The 25368-nt window shown below is 44.2% G+C and overlaps 1 protein-coding gene across 3 annotated transcripts in view; it reads left to right on the top strand.

The window, feature by feature from the left end:
* The window catches only part of cep89 (centrosomal protein 89), a 452909-nt gene that overhangs the window by 75445 nt on the left and 352096 nt on the right, over positions 1–25368 (top strand). For all 3 annotated transcript variants that reach the window (XR_009651712.1, XM_060911315.1, XM_060911314.1), the window contains one exon: positions 15146–15288. Coding sequence is in view for 2 of the 3 variants with exons in the window: in XM_060911315.1 (XP_060767298.1) it covers positions 15146–15288 (143 nt within the window). In the remaining variant the exon portion in view is untranslated. The remainder of the gene's footprint in view (positions 1–15145; positions 15289–25368) is intronic.

Below are 25368 nucleotides of genomic sequence, written 5' to 3'. Positions count from 1 at the left end.
CGGCCTGCAGCCGACTCCCCCCCGACGGGAGAGGAAGTCCACCACGGCCATCTGCGCCCCCGGCCTGTGGATCACCTTGAAGTTGAAGGGTTGGAGTGCCAGATACCAACGGGTGATCCGCGCGTTGGCATCCTTCATGCGGTGAAGCCACTGGAGGGGCGCTTGGTCCGAACAGAGGGTGAAAGGGTGTCCCAGCAGGTAGTAACGGAGGGCGAGGACCGCCCACTTGATCGCTAGGCACTCCTTTTCAATGGTGCTGTAGCGCCCCTCACGCACCGACAGCTTCCTACTGATATACAACACTGGGCGGTCCTCCCCCTCCACCTCCTGGGACGAAACAGCCCCCAGCCCTCTGTCTGACGCATCCGTCTGTAACATAAAGGGGAGAGAAAAGTCAGGGGAGTGTAAAAGTGGCCCCCCACACAGTGCAGCCTTTACCTCAGAAAAAGCCCGCTGGCATTGCTCCGTCCACTGGACCGGATCTGGTGCCCCCTTTGTAGTCAGATCAGTCAGCGGGCTGGTGACGTCTGAATAGTTAGGTATAAACCTACGATAATAGCCAGCCAGCCCCAGGAACTGTCTCATCCCCTTTTTGGTCTTGGGCCTCGGGCAGGCCGCAATTGCCGCTGTCTTGTTAATTTGGGGACGCACCTGCCCATTGCCCAAGTGGAAGCCCAGATACCGTACTTCCACCCGCCCAATCGCACACTTCTTCGGGTTGGCTGTGAGACCCGCTCGCCTCAGCGACCTAAGGACGGCCCTTAGATGTTGGAGGTGCCTCAGCCAGTCATTACTATAGATAATGATATCGTCGAGGTAGGCGGACGCATAGGTGGCGTGGGGGCGGAGGACCCTATCCATCAGCCGCTGATACGTAGCGGGCGCCCCAAACAGCCCAAAAGGAAGTGTGACAAATTGGTGTAAGCTGAACGGTGTGGAAAAGGCCATTTTTTCTCAGGATAATGGAGTCAAGGGGATTTGCCAATAACCCTTTGTTAAATCCAGTGTCGAGTAAAAGCGAGCTGTGCCTAGTTGATCGAGCAACTCATCAATACGAGGCATTGGGTATGCATCGAATTTAGACACCGCGTTGACTTTTCTATAGTCTACACAGAACCGGACCGACCCGTCGGCCTTGGGTACCAAGACCACCGGGCTGCTCCAGTCACTGTGGGACTCCTCGATGATGCCCATTTCGAGCATGGCCTCGAGTTCTTCCCGAACCACTTTTTTCTTGTGTTCGGGTAGCCTGTAAGGGCGGCTACGCGCTACCACCCCCGGGGGCGTCTCAATGTGGTGCTCTGTGAGGTTGATGCAGCCGGGCAGGGGCGAGAATACGTCCAAAAACTCGGTCTGCAACTGGGCAACCTCCGCGAGTTGGGTCGGGGAGAGGTGGTCTCCACAGGGGACCAGAGAGGCACGTGATGCCAATGTTCCCTTTTGAACCTCCGGCCCCAGCTCCGCCTTCTCCGGAACCACCGACACCAACGCCACGGGGACCTCCTCGTTCCAGAGGTTGAGCAGATTGAGGTGGTAAACCTGTAACGCCCCACCCCTGTCCCTTTGCCTCACCTCATAGTCAACGTCCCCGACTCGCCGTGTGACCTCAAAGGGTCCTTGCCACTTGACGACTAATTTGGAGCTCGATGTGGGCAACAGTATGAGTACTTTATCTCCCGGTGCGAACTCCCTGAGGCGCGTACCCTTGTTGTACAGGCGGGTTTGTCATTCTTGGGCCTGCCGCAAATTCTCCTGGGTTAGGTGGGTGAGTGTGTGGAGTTTTGCACGTAGGTCAATAATGTATTGGATTTCATTTTTACTTTGTGAAGGTCCCTCCTCCCAATTTTCCTGCAGCACATCTAGAATGCCGCGCGGCTTACTCCCGTATAACAATTCAAACGGGGAGAACCCCGTGGAGGCTTGGGTGACCTCTCGCATTGAAAACAACAAGGGTTCGAGCCACTTATCCCAATTACGTGCGTCCTCACTTACGCATTTTTAAATTATATTCTTGAGGGTGCGATTGAACCGTTCAACTAAACCGTCCGTTTGTGGGTGAAACACGCTGGTGCGGATCGGCTTAATACCCAACAACCTATACAGTTCATTTAGTGTATGTGACATAAACGAGGTGCCTTGGTCAGTCAGAATCTCTTTCGGGATTCCAACTCGGGAGATGACACGGAAGAGTGCTTCCGCAATACTGCGTGCTGAGATATTGTGAAGAGGCACTGCTTCCGGGTATCGCGTTGCATAGTCCACCAGATCTAATATAAAGCGGTACCCTCGTGTTGACTGATCTAATGGCCCGACAAGATCCATCCCAATTCTTTCGAACGGGGTCTCAATTAATGGGAGAGGGCGCAAAGGCGCTTTTGGAATGGCCGCTGGATTTACTAACTGGCATTCGCGGCTCGCCGTACACCACCTACGGACATCGCCGCGAATCCCTGGCCAATAGAACCGGGCCATTATTCGGGCTAGTGTTTTATCCTGCCCTAAGGCCGAATCCCATTTCACCCCTTGGACCAACCCCTTGGCCCTTCCCCTCCATTTTGCGCATTCACGTGAAGGGGTAGGGGTATCCCAATCCCAGTTAACGCGGAGGGGTAGGGGAAGGGGTAGGGCTTCTGTACCCCTCCAAACGGAGATTTTCCTGGAGCTGACTCCGAACGAAGGGGTTTGAGTGATTTCCCACAATGCCATGCGGATTTCAGAAAGATGGCGGTTCCCGCGGCGAAAGATTGTCATAAATGTATTTTCTCCATTATTTACGTGTTTTAAGTTGTTATCCAGAGGAAACACGCCGCTTGATTCACTTTCGAGCTGAGAATGAGCAGCGATTTCTGAAATCCAAGCTGCTGCTAAAAAGCTTTGGGAGTGAGTATTGTTTTCGGTTGCTTGACTGCGTACATTTTGTTCTGTTATTCTCGCTTTTATTGTTTACATGAGTGTTCTGACACCTCATTCTGTCGGATGTGGTGCACGAAGCGCCAAAGATATCCCATTCAGTGGTGTTAGTTAACAAATCACACCCTGCCAGCAGAGATTTCTGGTTCTGCCTCTGGCTCTGACTGTAGCGGCTGGTCGCAGCCAATGACGCATTTGGTCGCGTTTTGCTAACGTAAACGCTGACGGAGGTACGCGATGACGTATGCGATCGTTGAAGGGCTATCCCAATACGTAGGGGTTGAATTTCAAGCCCTATCCCTTGTAGCTCAGTTTCAAGGGGAAGGGCCAAGGGGAAGGGGGAGGGGAAGGGGGAGGGGTAGGGGTAGAAATTAGAATTGGGATTGGGCCTAAGTGTCCAGCCATGGGATTAAAGTCAGCTGCCTGGAATACCAATTCCCGGCGGCTCTTCGGAATCAAAAGCTGCGTGACTTGCTCTTTAGTTTGAGCGTCCTGCGTCACTCGGTATAATCTATCCTTCATAATTGCGAAGTAGGGGAAGGAAGGGGTGGCGTTTGGCTGGAGAATTTGACCACTGATTACTCTCACTTGGTCAAATGCATGCCGCAGAGTCTCGTCTCGTGACTGCTCTAATGGAAAATCCGCGAGGGATTCCCCAATAGAGAGAGGAGGAGCCGGCCTCTGACGCGGAGCTGACGTAGACGGCTCTGTGACAGCTGCTCCTGCCAACGCGACACCGGGACCTCCCCTTGTTAAACTACGGCAGGACCCACTCTTCACTAGGTGACTCATTAATTCCCTAAATCCCGGCCAATCCGTCCCCAAAATTATCGAGTGGGTAAGACGAGGATTAACCACCGCCTCCACTATAAGTTTTTCCCCTTGGAAAAAAATGTAGACTGACACTAAAGGGTAGCTGTGAGCATCCCCGTGCACACACAACACCTTCACCAATTGTGCTCCCCCCAATGCCTCGTCTTGCACCAGGTTTTGGTGGATTGTGGTCTGATTACAACCAGAATCCACCAACACCTGATGTGTATCCCCTTGGATACTCACCGGTATGCGATACGCTCCAGCCCGATCAAGGGCGGCTCCTGGCGCGTCGGGGATCCGAACCACCGCGCCCACCTACATTACCGAGCACTGCTGTTGGAGGTGGCCCGGCTCCCCGCAGCGCCAGCAAACCGGCCCGGGCTTCCTCTCTGCACTGGTGCTCTGGGGCTCACTCACCTGAGGGGGGGGGGGGGGGGGAGAGACAGACACAGAAGGGAGAAACAGGAGGGCACCGCAGGTGCAGCAGGCCGGCTGGGGTGGGGCTGGCCCCCGCCTCTGCGGTAGGGGAACGGGGCGAGAATGAGACACAGGAGGAGAGGGAGAGAGGAGAGGGGAGAAGAGGTTGTCTGCTGTCCTGCCGTCGGGACAGCCGCCAAATGGTCCTCCGCCAGCTCGATTGCCTGATCCACCGACGCCAGGCTGCGGCACTGGACCCACTCTGCAGCTCCGGCTGGTAGACGCGCGATGAACTGCTCCAGCGCCACCTGGTCGATGATCCCCTTGGCGTCGCGGTTGTCGGCCCTCAACCACCGCCCGCAGGCGTCCCGGAGTTGCTGGCCAAACGGCTGGCCGACGTCCTCCAAGCGCAAAGCGAGGAAGCGCTGCCATTGTTGCTCGGGGGTGCGCCCCACCCGCTGGAGGACGGCCCGGCGAAGGTCCGCGTAGGCCAGCTGGCGGTCGGCGGGGAGCTGTAGCGCGGCCAGCTGCGCCTCTCCCGTTAGCTGTTCCATTGGCCACCCCGAGGTCTCTGCCACCTGCTCAAAGAACGTGAGGAAGGCCTCGGGGTCGTCCTGCGGGCCCATCTTCGTCAGGGTGAAGGGGGACGGCCCTGCGGCGGTGGACCCCGCTGACGTGAGGAGGTGCCGGAATGCCTGTCGCTCTTCCTGCTGAGCCAGCACCAGGGCCTCAAACCGCTGTTCCTGTTCCTTCCGGAGGGCAACTAGTGCCTGGTGCTAGCTTTGCTGGGCCGTGGCGAGGGCGTGGACCAGCTCGGCGAAAGGGGAGGACTCCATGGGACTGTTCTGCTTCGGCGCTCCAAGTCCCGGGTTTCAGCACCACTGTAGCAGTTCGGATGGGTGGGTGGAGCACAGAAGGACGGCAGGCCAGAACTGAGTTCACAAAACCCGTTTATTTTAGCTTTTCAGCCTTAACTATACACATATACACACACACACTTCCGTCGTCTGGTTGGGGAGAGAGACTGCTCTGCTCTCACTCTCTTCCTTAAATAGGGCGCGGTCACTGGGGAAGACACACAAACACATTAATCAACCTCAGCTGCAGTGATTCTGCCACTTACCTTCTCCGACTCCACCCTCCGGTCACAGACCGACACTTGGCCACGCCCCTGCTGCCACAATCCCCCACCCAAATGAAGTTTGGCGGGGGATATAGAAACGGGTTCTGTCTGTCCGGCTGTCCATCTGGTCATGTTTTCGTTTCCAGGCCATTTCTTTAAAACTACTTCATGAAACTTTGTATACATATCAAGCAACATGTGAACTGGTGCCTTTTGCTATTTTGGATTTTTGAAAAAAAAGGATTTTTCAAATTTTTATATAAAAAATAGATTTTGACTTAGTTTCTAAGAGCAATGTTCGTTTCCGGAGCGCATATCCAAAATTATTCATGATACGGATTTGAAACTCGGTATACATGTTAACAAGGTGATGTAGATGTGCCTTTTCATACTAAGAAATTTGAGAAATTTTAATTTTTCATGTTTCCATGGAAACAATTTCAGACTTAGTCTCTCAGTCTTAGGGATAGGTTTTCTTTCCGGAGCAGAACTTGAAAACTATGAGTGGTCTTGAAAGTTGGTGTATGTGTTGATTAAACAATGTTAGATTAGATTAGATTAGATTAGATTAGATTAGATTAGATTAGATTAGATTAGATAAAACTTTATTGATCCCTTTGGGAGGGTTCCCTCAGGGAAATTAAGATTCCAGCAGCATCATTACAGATAAACAGAGAAAAGAAACAGAGAATACTTCTAGATAAATTAAAATAAATTAAGTATTTACATATACAAATATGGGCGGCACGGTGGTGTAGTGGTTAGTGCTGTCGCCTCACAGCAAGAAGGTCCTGGGTTCGAGCCCCGGGGCCGGCGAGGGCCTTTCTGTGTGGAGTTTGCATGTTCTCCCCGTGTCCGCGTGGGTTTCCTCCGGGTGCTCCGGTTTCCCCCACAGTCCAAAGACATGCAGGTTAGGTTAACTGGTGACTCTAAATTGACCGTAGGTGTGAATGTGAGTGTGAATGGTTGTCTGTGTCTATGTGTCAGCCCTGTGATGACCTGGCGACTTGTCCAGGGTGTACCCCGCCTTTCGCCCATAGTCAGCTGGGATAGGCTCCAGCTTGCCTGCAACCCTGTAGAAGGATAAAGCGGCTAGAGATAATGAGATGAGATATACAAATATAAAAAGAATAAGAGAGCAAGGGGGGAGAGAGAGGAGGGGGGAAAAACTGTATACATACATAAACAATGTATACCGTATGTGCCTTTTGATACTAAGAAATGTGAGAAATTTTAATTTTTAGCTCACCTGGACTAAAGGTCTGGTGGGTTTATGCCATGGGCTGCTGAGGTCAGTGTAAAGAGGTAGGGTTGGTTTTCTGCAGCAGAACTTGAAAAATGTGATAAACAATATCTTGAAACTTGGTATATAGTTTGTATATAGGGCGGGGGATATAGATGACTCTGTCTTCTTGTCTGTAATTCTTACCCTGATACTCAAAATTCTAAATCTCTTTATTTTTGGCTTTTTGGTCTATTAATTTCTGACTGAGTTTTTTTCTCATAAATGGAAAATTAAACCAAGGGAAAATGATTGCTGATTTGGGACCAGGGCAACAGACAGAAATAGAAATTTTATAAAACACTGGATTTTCAAATGTTCACAACTTTTGTTTTTTAGACATATTTACAAAATTAAGCAAGTTTTCATTTTAGGTCTTCACACTTTTTAATTTGATACATTACATAACACTGTGACAACTACTTTAAAAATGGCTTGTCATTGCTAGTTCAGGTGCTTTTGCGAGTCTGTGATGTGTTCTGTATAGATGTTAATTTGTCAAGAAAACTGCACTCTAACCATGTTAAAATGTGCCCCTGAAACCAGTTGACATGGGCGTTTCATTGGTTTAAATTATGTCTCTTCAACTGAAACTGATGATGGCATAAGTAGGTGCAGGTTTGGGGACAGTTAATTTTGCTCTGAGTTGTTGGTTTGAATCTTGTGAGTGTTCCCCCCCCCCCTCCATTTTTATTTGTATATTCATGATGTGTTCATATAACAGGCCCTGCAGCCAGGCTAATGTGTTATGCAATCATTTGTATTTACAAAGACAAGTTTGACATTTAAATAGGCTCCACAGATTTGTCTTTGATTGTCCGTGGAATATATCAGGAAATGACGAATCTGTGAACAGGAGAAACAAGCTTAAAAACATCATCAGTCGTCACCAGTTAACATTAACGCCAGTTGAATCATAACACCAGCTTGCACAGCTTTCACAATCCTTTTGGAATCTAAACAGCCATGGAGAGAGAGAGAGAGAGAGAGAGAGAGAGAGAGAGAGACATGTCAACTCTGTTCCCTCCACCGGACAGCAGTGGTAGACCATGGAGCCTCTCAGTTGTTCCCTGAAGTTAGCAGCAAATATTGCTGCAAATACTTAGCTGTTGCAGAATAGACTATTTGTGATGCAATTTTAAAGGGTAAAACATTTAAGGAATCAGATTATATATTATCAGCACATCTCAATCAAATTAGCATGTGCATTAAACATGTTAGTGGATTATCCCCCACTAAGTTAGTAGATTTAAGGAATGTTAACAGATTAGACTAATAAAGATTTTGGCCTTTTCTGATTACATAAGATTAAATTTAATTTAATTAGACATGAGATTATATCACTAGATTTATGGTCTCCTTTCAGATCATGTTATAAACATTTCTTTGATACCCATTCCTTGGTTATATTTTCAGTTATTATTATTATTATAGGGGTGGCACGGTGGTGTAGTGGTTAGCACTGTCACCTCACAGCAAGAAGGTTCTGGGTTCGAGCCCAGCAGCTGGCGAGGGCCTTTCTGTGTGGAGTTTGCATGTTCTCCCCGTGTCTGTGTGGGTTTCCTCCGGGTGCTCCGGTTTCCCCCACAGTCCAAAGACATGCAGGTTAGGCTAATTGGTGACTCTAAATTGACCGTAGGTGTGAATGTGAGTGTGAATAGTTGTTTGTCTATGTGTCAGCCCTGCGATGACCTGGCGACTTGTCCAGGGTGTACCCCGCCTCTCACCCATAGTCAGCTAGGATAGGTTCCAGCTTGCCTGCGACCCTGTAGAACAGGATAAGTGGCTACAGATAATGGATAGATGGATGGATTATTATTATAATTTTTGGAGTACTTAAAATATAATTTAAACAAAAACACTAATTAAAATAAAGCTACCACTTTTAAATGGCAGTATATATATATATATATATATATATATATATATATATATATATATATATATCATTATCTCTAGCTGCTTTATCCTGTTCTACAGGGTCACAGGCAAGCTGGAGCCTATCCCAGCTGACTACGGGCGAAAGGCAGGGTACACCCTGGACAAGTCGCCAGGTCATCACAGGGCTGACACATAGACACAGACAACCATTCACACTCACATTCACACCTACGATCAATTTAGAGTCACCAGTTAAACTAACCTGCATGTCTTTGGACTGTGGGGGAAACCGGAGCACCCGGAGGAAACCCACACGGACACGGGGAGAACATGCAAACTCCACACAGAAAGGCCCTCGCCGGCCACGGGGCTCGAACCCGGACCTTCTTGCTGTGAAGCGACAGCGCTAACCACTACACCACCGTGCCGCCCCCTATAAAGAATATATTTGTAAAAAAAAAATCTTTTTAAGACCTGAGGTTAGAATTTTCCCTGTTTATAATTAGTTATGATCAAAACTTGATGGAAAAAATTATTATTATTATTATTATTATTATTTTTACAATTAGTGTACTTAAAAGCTCTCTCTCTCTCTCTCTCTCTCTCTCTCTCTCTCTCTCTTTCAAACAAATTTTCTTTTACTCCGAAAGACAGGAGAGTATGTGGTATCTAAAGTTGTCTGAAAGATCCCATTTAGATCCCAATATTTTACTTTTCACATCCACATAAATATTATTACAGTACACAGGAAGGTGAAGCTCTTAAAGTCTTCATTTAGGTTTATATTCTGTATTCATTGGTGCTAATAAATATGTGTAATAATAATAATAATAATAATGTAATGGTCTGTGATGCTAATGTAAATATAAGACACTTAATAGCAATAGTTCAAGTAACATTAGCTTAAAATATGTCAACAAAGCAGGTAATGCTAGCTGTTCACTCTAATTCTCAAACAGTACCGAATTTTACGTTTTTAAAAAACATATTGATGTAACTACATGCATGTCGGTATGCTATATAAATATTCAGTGTATTTATTGACAACTAATTTCCAAAAAATGCAATTCTGTCTATTCAAATTGCCCACTAAGAACTTCCTGAACTTTCTGAAGTCTACATGAATCATGCAGTGATCAAGCATTTTGGACACTTGTTGACGTGACTCTCCCTACATGGTTCTGCTAACAGGTATATGAGTCAGGACACACACATGGTGTTGGTCTGAACAAAGTAACATCTTCATATGAAAATGTAGCCATCACTATCACGGTGTACAAAATGTCATTGTAACAACTTTCTAACTTTGGGGAAACAGAGGAACGGGAAGCAGGCTTCAGAACAGGTGAGTTCATTTTATTGTGCACACTTTTCAGTGACTTTTCACAAAACAAACACACGCGACAGCTCTCTCTCTCATTCCTGACTATCTGAAAGACACACAGAGATACAGGTTAATAGACAGCCAGTAATTTGACACAGGTGCACCTCATCACGTTACCTGTTGGTTGAACCTGCCTCCTTGCCATTCACAGCCGATGCTCGACCACACCCCCGCTGCCATCTTCATTCGATAACTAGCAAACTCGTATAACTTCTGGATAGCAACAAGACAACAAAAATAAACATCCGGCAATACCCCTCCCATAATAGCCCATCTTAAACCTACATGGCACATTTTACAAAAAGTGTCATGAGATATATGCCTAAAACATTGACTAAAATTAAACTAAAATTAAAATTGAGTTCCACTGGCTAAATCTTAAGGTGGCACAGTGGTGTAGTGGTTAGCACTGTCGCCTAACAGCAAGAATGTTCTGGGTTTGAGCCCAGTGGCCGTTGGGGGGCCCTTTCTGTGTGGAGTTTGTATGTTCTCCCCGTGTCTGTGTGGGTTTCCTCCGGGTGCTCCTGTTTCCCCCACAGTCCAAAGACATGCAGGTTAGGCTAATTGGTGGCTCTAAATTGACCGTAGGTGTGAATGTGAGTGTGAATTGTTGTTTGTCTCCATGTGTCAGCCCTGCGATGATTTAGCGACTTGTCCAGGGCGTACCCTGCCTCTTGCCCGTAGTCAGCTGGGATAGGCTCCAGCTTGCCCACGACCCTGCACAGGATAAGCAGTTATGGATAATGGATGGATGGCTAAATCTTGACCAAAACAAAAAGAGTAAAATGTAATTACAATTTTCATTGAGCACAAAGACTAAACCTGAATTTAAAATTCTTCTCAAAATTAACAGTACTTGTCAGACACACTTTTTCAGTTCAGTCCCCAAATTTTCTATGGAATTGAGGTCTTTGTCATTGACACTCAAATATTATCACTTTTTTGATATGTTTTTAAGTCATTTTGTCAGATCTTTGGAAGTATGCTTAGGATCATTGTCCTGTTGAAAGACCCAGTTATGACAAACTTTTAACTTTCTGGCTGATGTCTTGAGGTTTTGCTTCAGCATCTTGAGATAGTCCTATTTCCTTGTGATGGCATCTACAGCCCAAAATCAGAAAAAGTTGGGCCGGTATATTGAAATTAAACCTGAAAACAATGATTTTGTAAATAGTCTTTGACCTGTATTGTACTCAAAACAGTACAAAACTTTATTTGATGTTTTACCTCATGAATTTTGTTTTATTTTTTCCAGATAAACACTAATTTAAATTTTAATTCTTGAAAAAAGTTGGGTAAAGCATTTACCATGTTATAATGGTGCCATTCCTTCTCACAACACTTAAAAGATGTTTAGGGACTGAAGACACCAAATGATGAAGTGTTTCAGATGTTATTTTGTTCCATTCTTCCTGCAAACAGGTCTTAAGGTGTGCAACAGTACGGGGTCATCATTGTCGTCGTATTTTTCATTTCAAATTCACCACACATTCTGGGGACAGAGGGGACAGGAGCCCTCTTCTTCCACAGCCATGCTTTTGTAATGTGCAGAATGTGGTTTTGCACTGTCTTGTTGAAATTTCCCTGGAAAGGATGTTGTCTTGAAGGCAGCATATTTGGCTCTGAAATCTCAATGTACTTTTCTGCATTAATGCTGCCATCACAGAAGTGTAAGTTACCTTTGCCAAGGGCACTGACACAACCCCATACCATGGCACACCCTGGCTTTTGGACTTGTTGCTGGTAACAGTCAGGTTGGTCCTTTTTGTCTTTGGTCTGGAGCAGATGGCATCCATTTCTTCCAAAAAAGACCTGGAATACTGATTGATTTGACCACAATACATGTTTCCACTGTGTGATGGTCCATCCCAGATGATGCCGAGCCCAGAGAAGTTGACGGTGCTTCTCGACACAGTTCACATAGGGCTTCTTTTTTGCACAGTAAAGTTTTACCTGACATTTGTGGATGTAACTCTGTATTGTAGTGTTTGACAATGGTTTGCCAAAGTAATCCTGAGCCCATGTGGTTATATCAGCTTTAGATGAATGACGGTTCTCGATGCAGTGCTGTCTGAGGCATCCTAGATCATGGGTGTTCAATGTAGGCTTGCACCCTTGTCCTTTACACACCGAAATTCCTTGAACACAGATAAAACAGAAGTAATTATATTTGGGGAAAAAGATGAAAGACTCAGGATTACCACTATTCTTGACACAAAGGGGATTAAAACAAAAGATATGGTTAAAAATCTTGGTGTTTTCATTGACAGCCAGCTAAACTTTGACAGTCACATGAAAGTAATCACTAAATCGGCATTTTATCACCTAAAAAACATTTCCAAATTAAGAGGACTTATGTCAAAAAATGATCTGGAAAAACTTATACATGCCTTCATCTCTAGTAGGGTTGACTACTGCAATGGCCTTTTCACAGGCCTGCCAAAAAAGACCATCAAACGACTTCAGGTGATTCAAAATGCAGCGGCTAGGGTTCTCACATGAACAAAAAGAACAGAGCACATTACTCCAATTCTAAGGTCCCTTCACTGGCTTCCAGTAAGCTACAAAACTGACTTTAAAGCATTGCTGCTGGTGTACAAATCTCTAAATGGTACAGGGCCCAATTTCCTCTCTGATATGTTGCAGCGGCCTAACCCAATCAGATCTACCAGATCGCAGCAGCAAAATTTACTGGTAAAACCTGTTGTTAAAACAAAGTGTGGTGAAGCAGCTTTTAGCTACTATGCAGTACAGCTATGGAACCAACTCCCAGAGGACATCAAAAATGCTCCTGCTGTTGGCAGCTTCAAATCTAGACTAAAGACCAAGCTTTAAATTTTACTTAACTTTTACAGTCTTTGCATGTTTTAAACTTTACTCAACTTTTATTCCATTTCATTCTGCTGTTTTTTACTGAACTTTTACTTCATTTTATTATTTTATTTCTACTATTGTTTAATTCTTATATTATTTTATTTTTCTCTCTTCTTCCCCCTTTATTTTATGTAATTTTATTTTCTGTTGTTTACTGTTTTGCCTTTACCTCTGTAAAGCACATTGACCTGCCACTGTGTATGAAATGCGCGATATAAATAAACTTGCCTTGCCTTGCCTTGAACCATTTAATGATATTATCCACCATAGAGGGCCAAATATCCAAATGTCTTCCTTTCCTTCTTTGAGGGACTTTTTCACATTTCAGTTATTTTTTTTCAGTATTTGTTGACAAACCGAAGCTCCTTTGCCTATCTTTGCTCCTAAAATACTAGGCCTTTCCTGGATAGTGATTTTGTATCAAATCATGATTACAATCACCTGTTGACATCATCTGTTTCAAATCACATCATTTAATTTTTTTTACCTCATTATGAGCCCTAAATTGCCCCCATCCCAACTTTTTTTTGAATGTGTTGCGGGCCTGAAATGAATGGATGTATATTAACAAATGAAATGAAGTTGACCAGACAATACATACATGAAATATCTCGGTTTCATACTGTCTGCAATGAAATACAAGTCAAAGTAAAATTAGAAGTCACTGCTTTTTTTTAATTTGCATTTTCCATACCATCCTATTTTTTAATTTAATTTTATTTTTTATTTGGGGTTGTATTTCTGAAGTGCACTAATCCCTTTTCCAGCAAAACACTCCAATGACATGATGCTGCTGCCCTCATGCTTAAAAGTTTGGATGGTGTTCTTTATGCTTTCCTCCATAGTTGACCAGAGAACCAAAAGGCTGGTGATCAGCTGCAAACTTTAGTCTGGCATTTTTATCCTGCCCTTAGATAAGGGGCTTCTTCCATGAACGGCAGCCTTTCATGCCATAGTAGTCTCGAACTCTCTTAATGTGAATGTACATACTTTGGGACCTGATGCCTCCAATTCCTTCACCAGTTCCTTTGTTGTCTTGAGTTTCATTTAAACCTTTCAGACCAAGGTTTGTTCATCCCTGGGGGTTGGTATATGCCTTTTTGCTGAATGATGCAGTGTCTGTGTGGTCCTAAGATTTCTATATTTGCACAAAGTTGTTTGTACAGATGCTTATGGTACCTTTAATTGTTTGGAAATTCCTAAGCAGGAAGCAAACTTGTTGAGGTCCACAATGTGGAGGTACACTCCCAATTAACTATTAATTATGAGTTGACTAATCAGAAACTTCTAAAAGTAATTACATTAATTTCTAGAATCTTCCAGACTGTTTAAATAGACAGTCAAAATGGTGTGTGTAAAATGTTGACCCACTGGAATTCTGAGATAGTGAATTAGTCTGTATAATTATCAATCTGTATAATTAGCAGGCTTGTAGCACTCGAGTCCAGGACTTGTGCCCTAATTTTAAGGACTTGTGACTTGACTTGGACTTGAGCACTGATGACTTGGACTCAGACTTGTGCTTTAACTGCATTTGGACTCGTAAATTGGAGACAAGGACGCAGATTTTTTCTTTATTTTTTGTAACATGCCATAATAATTTGGCATAAGATATTTATATCTACATTAATTTTTATACTAATTTCATGCAAGAGTGTCACACCTGCATGCCTTAGTGTGTGCATCAGATAGATTCTTGGGTGCATGCCGTAAACAACTCACACCTTTACAGGATTAAGGCGCAATCAGCGCGCATATATAAAACTGTGAAAACACACTTACTTTGTGAAGTATTGAGTTGCGTTGCTGACACATTGCCGAGCCTTATTTTCTTGTTTGGTTTCCTGATCCCTGATTTCCTGTTTCTCGTCTTTGATTCTGCCTAGTCTACGATAGCCTGTTTGCGTCTCTCTCATCCTATTGCCTGTTTCACTGTTTTACAATTTTGCCTGCCATTCTAGATTGTTTACCTGTCTTCACTTGTATAAATAAACACACCTTCTGCACTTACAGCCGTCTCCCAACCATCTCTGACAGAATACTTCGCACTCTCTGACAAAGAGAATGCACATTCACCTGTTCATACATCATGTTCAGGAACAAACTAATGTTAATGGCACTAAAACAGCCACCGTCAAATGGTGCAGTTGGAGTCTTGTTTGCGGACTCAACTCGGTCTCGACTCGGATCAATAGTGGACCCGACCCGGACTCGACTCGAAATTTTTTTAATGACTTGGACTTGACTCGGACTTGAACACTGGGGACTCAAGACTGGACTCGGACTCAAGGTTCAGTGACTTGACTACAACACTGATAATTAGTTTGTATAAATAGTGCATATTGATGGTTTAATGTGGTTGCAGGAAAGATTTGTTTTTTGTGTGTCTGTAACTAAATATAATGTCTCTGTGTTTCTATGAATAGGATTATTATTTTTTCTGTCCATGTATGTTTAGGTGAGAGCTCAGAATTGCTGAGTTTGAGGCAGCAGGCACAGGAGCTGGTGGATGAGAATGATGGATTGAAGATGACGGTGCATCGGCTAAACGTGGAGCTGAGTCGATATCAGGCCCGCTTTCGACCACTCACCAGAGATGAGGTACAACAATGATGGGTAATAATAATAATAATAATAATAAGTTCAATTTATATAGCGCCTTTCACAAACCCAAGGACGCTTTACACAGGAGTTACCAAAAAAAGGCCACACTAGGAAGAGTAGTGTGAGGTAAAGAGGAAAGTTTTCAAGTTAGCTTTGAAGGAAGAGAGAGTGGAACAGTCACTAAGCGATTGTGGTAATGAGTTCCAAAGTTTAGGAGCAGCAACACTGAATGATCTGTCACCCATAGATGCCAGTTTAAAACGTGGAACAGTCAGAAGTCCATAGACAGAAGACCTGAGGGAGCGGGAGGGACAGTACAAATGAATGAGCTCACAGAGATAGGAAGGAGCGAAACCATGAAGAGCTTTATAGGTTAAAAGCATGATTTTGTATCAACCAATGCAGTTGCTGTAAAACAGGAGTAATGTGAGCAGTGTGCTTGGTGAGTGTGAGTACTCTAGCTGCTGAGTTTTGGATGTACTGCAGGCGATTGAGTAGTGTGGCAGGGAGACCATAAAAGAGAGAATTGCAATAGTCAAGACGAGAAAAGATAAACGCATTGACCAACATTTTGGCATCAGTTTCCAAGAGAAGAGGGCAGAGCCGTGCAATATTGCAGAGGTGAAAGAAAGCATTCTTAGTAATGAGTTTAAAATGGGGTTCAAACATAAGGGTGGAGTCAAAGAGAACTCCAAGGTTTTTTATAACTTGGGAAGGACTAATAGACACACCATCAACATCAATAGTGGAATTGGAGAAGTTCAGAACCTGTCTTTTGGTACCAACTAATAGAACCTCCGTTTTGCTAGCATTAAGTTTAAGGCAGTTCTTATGCAGCCATTGCTTAAGGTCAGTGATGCAAGTCCTTAGCAGCTGGACAGAGGCTATGGAAGGGGTGATAGTGATGTAGATTTGAATGTCATCAGCATAACAATTAAAGTTAAGGCCATGGTTACGAATAATCTGGCCTATAGGAGAAACATATAAAAAGAAGGGGACCAAGGACAGAACCCTGAGGCACACCTTGAGCAACAGTAACAGTGGATGATTTATGAATTGTTGCCTGTTTGCTAGATATGACTAAAACCAGGCTAAAGCTAAGCCAGTAATACCAAAAAAAGATAGTTTGGAAATGAGTATCTCATGATGTACAGTGTCAAAGGCAGCTGTGAGGTCCAAGAGAACAAGGACATTGAGATGACCAGCATCAGTTGAGAGCAGGAGGTCATTAACAACTCTTAAGAGAGCAGATTCAGTGCTATGCAGATTGTGAAAGCCTGACTGAAAGGGTTCATAGAGATCATTATGAGCAAGGAAAGTATGAAGCTGAGAGGCTACAACTCGCTCCATTACTTTAACTAGGAAAGGGAGATTTGAAATGGGTCTGTAATTGGACAGTGAAAGAGAATCTAGGCCAGGTTTCTTTAGTATTGGTGTAACAGAAGCAATTTTGAGGGAGATGGGAACAGTGCCTAAAGCAAAACACTGATTAATCATATGAACAATATAAGGGGAGATAGCAGATACACAGGATTTAAGAAGTGCAGTGGGTGCAGGGTCCAGCAGACATGAGGAGGAGGAGGACTTAGTCATAATTTCCAATACTTTAGAAGAATCAACAGGAGAGAAAGCAGAGAGACAGCAGTCAGCTTTATGAGAAAGGGCTCCTTGCGAGACAGAAGAATGAATTTCAGAATGAAAGTGTTGGTAAATACTGTCAATTTTATCCTTGAAAAAATCCAAAAAAGCCTGACGCTGAGCAAGGGAACTGGGAGTGGCTGAGGAAGGAGGCTGAAGAAATTTATTTATTGTATTAAAGAGAGTTTTGGGTCTATAGTTGCCACTCTTAATGATGATAGAGTAGTAAGAGGAACAGGCAGCATTAAGAGCATCCTTATACTTCACGATGTGTTCAGAGAAGAGTGAAAGATGAATAGGCCAGTTTTCTTATAAAAGCGCTCTAGCTACTTTTCCTTGGCCTTCATGGCCCTAAGCTCAGAGGTGAACCAAGGAGAAGCGCGATTTGCGGAGACCTGTCTAGTTTTAAGGGGAGCAAAAGTGTTAAGTGTGTTAGATATAGTATTATTGTAAATAGAAACTGTATCATCAGGAGAGGAAACCTCAGCAAATTTACAAAAAAAAGAGAGGAGAGAGGCAGAGAAAGAATGCACATCAATAGAAGAAAAATTATAGAAAGAGAGTAGAATGCAGAGGAAGTTTAGAAGAAGGCACACTGAGACAACACTCAATCAACTTGTGGTCAGTAAAACCTACATCAGAACCCGATACAGATACAATTTTTATACCAGTAGAGCAAAGCAAGTCAAGTGTATGACCATGATTATGTGTGGGAAAGTCAACATGCTGAGTTAAACCAAAACATTCAAAGACAGTCAAGAGCTCATCAGTAAGGGAGCAACTAGTGTCAGCATGAATATTCAAGTCACCCAGAAGAATGATAGCAGTACAGACAGATGAGGCTACAGTTAGCAGTTCATTCAGTTCAGACAGAAAAAGAGATGGTGAAGATTTGGGAGGTTGATAGATTAAGAGCAGCAACATCGGTGTGGGAGTGGAGGTTTTCAAAGCCAGATATTCACAAGATGTAACATCATGAAAAACAATCTCTTTAAGTTTCAAACCACATCGGAAAACTGCAGCTAGACCTCCACCCTTCCTTGTGAGACGTGGCTTTGATATATACTGTATGTGTATCCAGCTGGTGAAGACATATTTAAATGTAGATAGTCCTCAGCCTGTTGCCATGTTTCCACCAGCAGAAGTATGTCCAGGGTCTTTTGGATAATTAGGTCATTAATGAGTGACGCTTTGTTGGTGATGGAGCAGGAGTTCAGAAGGCCAATCTTCGCAGGAAACACAGGTGACAATCCAGAGACAGCAGAACATTGCAGTTTCCCAAGTGAGCGAAGAACACCGTGATTAACTCCATGAGCGTCCTTGTTGACCTTGGCAATCCGATTGAGTCCATATGATGGGTATGGAAGACTCCGAAGCATAATGAGCAGTCAGAGAGTGCGGAAACTGGTGAATATACCGAGGGCGGCACACGATTCCAATAGAGTGGCACAGATTAAATACCGCAGAATCCAAGCGGTGCTGTGCACTAAGGCTTTTTAATTCCTCCGGCGAGTAGGTGTAAAACATGGGTAAAAGCCAGGGCCATAAAACCAATACCAGATCCATAGTCACGATCCAAAAACAGATGGATAGACGCAGTCCAATGATAAGCATAGTGGTTTATTGAAACAAATCCATTGAGCATATCAGGATCACCACACTGCAAAGCCACCTTAGCCTAACACCGCTCATAAACGTAGCCAAAACACCAGCGATACCACACCCAGAGTACAGTACAGGGAAGCAATTTGACTAACCAGCACATAAAACAAGGCAACAGCGTGGAACAGTATGATAAAATAACTATATGATAACTGTGCAATACATTATTATATTACACAATAGTACAACACAAAAATTTTCTGTGTATAAGAAAGTAATTTTTTCACATTGGTCAGTTTAAATATACATAGTCTTAGATTTTAGAATTTTAGGCTCTTATTTTCATGTCATCTATCCAATTAGGTTTGTCTCATCTCATCTCATCTCATCTCATCTCATCTCATCTCATCTCATCTCATCTCATCTCATTATCTCTAGCCGCTTTATCCTGTTCTACAGGGTCGCAGGCAAGCTGGAGCCTATCCCAGCTGACTATGGGCGAAAGGCGGGGTACACCCTGGACAAGTCGCCAGGTCATCACAGCCAATTAGGTTTGTCTCATCTCATCTCATTATCTCTAGCCGCTTTATCCTTCTACAGGGTCGCAGGCAAGCTGGAGCCTATCCCAGCTGACTATGGGCGAAAGGCGGGGTACACCCTGGACAAGTCGCCAGGTCATCACAGCCAATTAGGTTTGTTTTGAAAAAATTTCACACACCCTGTATAATCAGAGGCTAGTTCTACGTACCCGTGAATGAGCTAGTGTACACAGAAATGCTGAGATGGGGAAATATAAGCAAAAAAGACAAAAATGGCTGGAGAACAGCAAGTACTCTCGCTTTTAAAAATTCATCCACCAACGACATCACTGGAGACTGCACACTATGCTGTAAAATTTTTTTTAAACATACTTTAATGGTGTAACATAGCTGTAGAAAACATACACCGACAGATTTTATTGTATTCCATGCGCGTTATTTTAAATTATTATACATATGGGCTACTTTTTCCATGGAATAAAAACATGTATTCCCTTCTAATGGGTTTATTGACAGCATGCAATATTGTTATCATATTGCTCATCCTCCATGTATTACGCCACTCTCCCCAATGGAGAGTGTGCAATATTGTTATAATATTGCACGTTGTCAAGACAAAACAACGTCACACGTCGGAGATATAAAATTTCCGCACTAGCGAGTGACTGTGACAATTTGTAAATAAACATGGCCACCAGGTTTACTTCATTAAAAGTGGAAGATTTTGAGAAAATTTTTGCTGCCAGGTTGCTCTGTTGTGTTAAGCTGTCGATGTTGATTTTAAAAGTAACTAAGTAAATTACACAGGGAAAATAATAATAATAATAATAATGGGTTGAACAGGACAACAGGATTTAGAGGACTATACATCCATGATTTTGTTTTACATTCATACCTGTATTGAAAATGTCACTGTTGAGAAACCGATACGATGTTATCAAAACAACAAACCGTGGATGACCAGAGATGTCAAGCAGCTGCTGAGGGACCGTGACACAGCCTTTAGGTCTGGCAACATGGAAGTCAGTGGCGGCTGGTAGTCTTTCAAACAGGGGAGGCTGGTCGGTTACGACATTTCCAGATTTTAAAAGAAAAAACACATCAATTTTACCCATACTCTTGCCTCTGATCTGGCTGATTGTTGGCAGGGTCACAAACTGTGAAATAATAGGTTCTTTTGGCCCATTAGCCTACTGTCCAATATACATGATGGTGGTGTTGGGGGGTATATTTTAACATTTTATATTTTAAAATTGTGGCATGTTGTTTAAAAATTGATCATTATTGAAAGCAGCTCTTTGTCAGGAACCTCAGCAGTAACAGCAGAGTGTTCTGGAATAGGCACAAGCACTGACCTTGGGGAGCCAAACGTAGAGCTGGGTGCCACACATTTCATTCAGTGACACTTTCCCTATATTTTACTTATTTTGACTGAGAAATGTTTTATTGACAATTTTGATAACCCTTCACTTTTAATCCAGGCCTGTAGTGTGAAATGTTCTCGGCTGTGTTTTTGTTTAAAAATGTTTTCCAAATTGTAGCTGTGTTTAATTCATATCCAGAAAAATATATATTCCAATATAATATACTCAGCATAAACATTTTAAATAGATTCTATATTTTTAGTCCATCCATGACATATTACTAAAGTAGCCTATTTACTGTTGTTGATGTGGGTCACTTGCTGTTAGCCAATTCACTTTCTCGTACCAGGAGAGCTGAAAGGAACGAGTATTATTCCCTACCTTTTTCACCAAGTCAATTTGAGGCGTTGGTCTACCCTGCTCTTTAATTTTAATTTTTTCCTCGAAAGGAAGACTGGCAAATGGCTTCACCAAAATTAAATCATTAATGCTTGGCATCCGTGCGCAGCTTTCTTGCTAGCTGACTAGGCCCCTGAAGTTCAAGTTCAGTCACTTAAATAAACGAAATTTCTGGAACTAAGATAGCAAACTTGACAACACCATATTTACACTTTATTTACAATGAAAATATATACAAACTAAAAAAGCTGGTAGAAACCGTATGTAATGAATGAAATCGAAATGTAAGCTGATCTCTTACAATACACCACAGCACTTCCGATTCCGCATGGGACTGAACTGAGATTCACCGCTGCCTGTCTATAGTTGAATCGAGCTGTCAATCAAAGAAAATATCCGGCCGCTTTCACCAATCACCAGTCTCCTCGCGGAAACTGCCATGTCCCTCCCATGTGAGGCTGGGAGTCCGTAGGCGGGCATTTTCGCAGTATTTGTCCAATAACCGTCTTGCATTTTGAGATTGAAAAGCGCATCGCTCCCAAATGCCATTGAAGTCCACTGAGGCTGGGAGTCTGTGAGACTCTGTGGGCGGGCTGTTTCGCAGTATTTGTCCAATAACCGTCTTGCATTTTGAGATTGAAAAGCGCAGAGCTCCCAAATGCCATTGAAGTGCACTGAGGCTGGGCTGCATCGCGCTGTCATGAGGGTGAAAAACTCACGCACACATTAAAGTTATAAGGGCATTTTTAGAGGAGGCTGAGCCTCCCTCGTTGTCTTAGAGCAATCGCCCGTGATGGAAGTGTACAGCATTGCCAGATCCAAACTAAAAAAAGGCATCAAAGAGGTAAAAGCAGCCTACAGGAGGAAAATTGAGGGACACTTCAGCGAGGGGGACCCCCGGCGCATCCGGCAGGGAATCCAGCACCTCACAAACTTTAAGGGCTCCACAGATTCAAACACCAGTACCAGCAGGAACCTCGCTGAGGAGCTCAACCATTTCTTCATTTTGAGGTGACTGAGGCAGATACTGGGTCCACACTGTTATCATCCACAAGCAACCTGGCACTCACAGTGAGTATGGAGGAGGTCAGGAGAGTGCTCCATGGTGTGAACCCCAGGAAGGCTGTCGGTCCCGACGGTATCCCAGGAAGAGTACTGAAGGGCTGCGCGGACCAGCTGACTGAGGTCACTTCTCTCTTCAACCTCTCGCTGTCCTCCTGTACTGTCCCCAAATGCTTCAAATCTCCTGCCATTGTGCCCATCCCTAAGAAACCATCTGTCAGCAGCCTCTCTGACTACAGACCTGTGGCTCTTATCTCGCGGTTATGAAGTGCTTTGAAATGCTGGTGCTAAAACACATCAAAACCTCTCTCCCTCCCAGTTTGGCTCAGCATCAGTTTACATACAGAGCCAATAGGTCGACAAGAGATGCCATCAACACAGCCCTCCACAGCATGTTGACACATGTGGAATGACCCAGCTCATATGTAAGAATGTTGTTCGTGGACTTTAGTTCTGCTTTTTAATACTATCATGCCCAGCAGAATGATGTCCAAACTTTACAGTCTGGGTGTCAGCCATCACATCTGCAGATGGATCAAGGCCTTTCTAACAGATCATCCACAGTCAGGCTGGGGTTCCACCACTCCTCAGTCCTGGCCCTCAGCACTGGTCCCCCCCCAGGGCTGTGTACTGAATCCTTTGCTATACACCCTATACACCCATGACTGTACACCTGCCCATGACAGCAACATCATTATTAAGTTCGTGGACGACACTACTGTGGTAGGACCGATACATAATAACGATGAGACTGCCTACAGGGATGAAGTCCAGAACCTCACTGCTTGGTGTTCTGACAACAACCTGGTACTCAACTCCTCTAAAACAAAGGAGTTGGTGATAGATTTTTGGAGAAAGAGGGAGGAACCTGCCCCTCTCTACATCTGTGGAAAGCATCATCACCCATGACATCTTGGTGTGGTTTAAGAGCTGCACCATGGCTGACAAAAAGGCTCTGGAGAGAGTCAGGAAGTCGGCACAGGACGTTATACGGACACAGCTGCCCTCACTGATGGACATATATAACACCAGATGCTTGTGCCGTGCAGAAAACATCATTAAGGACTGTTCTTGCCCAGGAAACAGCCTGTTTATGCTGCTGCCTTCTGGAAGGCACTATAGGTTCATACAGGCCCACACCTCCAGATTCATGAACAGTTTTTATCCAAGTGCCATAAAACAACTCAACTCTTAGTTGAAGTATGTGCAATATATTCTGGACTGTGTAATGCACTTGCTCATCAATTTATTAACTTGTTTTATGTTGGTGTCTGCTGTATGTGATGTGTGCTGTTTTATATTTTATATTGCATTTATTTTATATTAGCCTTTTTTAATTTAAAACGTGCTGTTTTTATATTTTATATTACACTTTTTATTTATTTATTTATTTATTTATTATTTTAATTTTTTTATTTATAGGGCGGCATAGTGGTGTAGTGGTTAGCGCTGTCACCTCACAGCAAGAAGGTCCGGGTTTGAGCTCTGTGGCCGGTGAGGGCCTTTCTATGCGGAGTTTGCATGTTCTCCCCGTGTCCGCGTGGGTTTCCTCCGGGTGCTCCGGTTTCTTCCACAGTCCAAAGACATGCAGGTTAAGTTAACTAGTGACTCTAAATTGACCATAGGTGTGAATGTGAGTGTGAATGGTTGTCTGTATCTATGTGTCAGCCCTGTGATGACCTGGCGACTTGTCCAGGGTGTACCCTGCCTTTCGCCCATAGTCAGCTGGGATAGGCTCCAGCTTGCCTGCGACCCTGTAGAACAGGATAAAGCGGCTACAGATAATGAGTGAGTGACTTTTTTTATATTGGATGTACCACTTGAGGAGTTGCACTGAAATTTCGTTGTATAGCTGTGCAATGACAATAAAGGCATTCAATTCAATTTAAATTCAATTCACTAATAATATTCGGCTTGACTGCGCTAGTGTTAACCTTTACTAACACTACACCAGCTAGAAGGTAATTAGACTGCCAGGCTAACAGTACCGAATCGCGGGTACGCTACCATTGGCCTTCGCTAACACTATTGCCACACTGGCTGGAAGCTAACTGGACTGTCACGCTAACAGCACAGAGTTGCGAGTAAGCTAATGTCGGCATTCGCTAATGCTGTTGTTACACCAGGTGGAAACTAACTGGACTGCCGCACTAACAGCACCGAGTCATGGGTAAGCTAGTGTTGGCCTTCGCTAACACTACTGCTATGCTGGCTGGAAGCTAACTGGACTGCCGCACTAACAACACTGAATTTCGGGTAAGCTAGCATCACCCTTCACTAATACTACTGCTATGCCGGCTGGAAACTAACTGGACTGCTGGGCTGTGATGGAGTACCCGTCACTACAGTTGAGTATGTGCTCTGACAGCCATACCAATGAGCCTGGCTCTTTGGTGTTGTGGTCAGGGTGCAGGTTTGGCACCCTGTAGACTTGGGTTCAACGCAGGATAAGGTGACTGTTCTCCTGCTTCGCTACAGATGGTGTCAGAAATGGGATGGCTTGCTGGGAGGTCATCGGAGGTGTGCCTTGTATGTGAGCTGTATGAGGAACCCCCAGGATAGATGGTCCCTGTGTGAGGGACCCCAGAGTTGGGTGAAGCATGAGTGTGTAGGGCACCCTGGTATGGAAGAAGTATGGCTGGTGGATGCGTGAGGGACGCTTGTGTGTGTGAAGTGCATGGGTGCGCCTCCCGAAGGGGAAGGCAGTGTGACGGAGTACCCATCACTACAGTTGAGTATGTGCTCTAGCAGCCATACCAACGAACCTGGCTTTTTGGTGTTGTGGTCAGGGTGCAGGTTGGACACCCTGTAGATCTGGGTTCAAGGCAGGATAAGGTGACTGTTCTCTCGCTTCGCTACATGGGCTAACAGTACCGAATCGTGGGTAAGCTAGCATCGCCCTTTGCTAACACTACTGCTACACCGGCTGGAAGCTCACTGGACTGCCACGCTAACAGCACTGAGTCGCGGGTAAGCTAGCGTCGGCCTTCGACAATGCTGATATTGAAGAGTGTGTGCATGTATAATAATAATAATATTGGCTTTTTTTGTGGTATATCAGATATATTCCATTCAGCTACTCGTCTTTGACTTGTTCAGTATCATGCTAGCTGAATGGAATATATCTGATAGACCACTCAAAGCCAGCCATTATTATTTAAATACAACCCCGATTCCAAAAAAGTTGGGGCAAAGTACAAATTGTAAATAAAAATGGAATGCAATAATTTACAAATCTCAAAAACTGATATTCACAATAGAACATAGACAACATATCAAATGTCGAAAGTGAAACATTTTGAAATTTCGTGCCAAATATTGGCTCATTTGAAATTTCATGACAGCAACACATCTCAAAAAAGTTGGGACAGGGGCAATAAGAGGCTGGAAAAGTTAAAGGTACAAAAAAGGAACAGCTGGAGGACCAAATTACAACTCATTAGGTCAATTGGCAATAGGTCATTAACATGACT

This window comes from Neoarius graeffei, chromosome 27 (genome assembly GCF_027579695.1).
Source record: "Neoarius graeffei isolate fNeoGra1 chromosome 27, fNeoGra1.pri, whole genome shotgun sequence".
Classification (NCBI taxonomy): domain Eukaryota; kingdom Metazoa; phylum Chordata; class Actinopteri; order Siluriformes; family Ariidae; genus Neoarius; species Neoarius graeffei.
The sequence above is the reverse complement of the archived record's forward strand: the minus strand, read 5'-3'. Positions and strand labels throughout refer to the sequence as shown.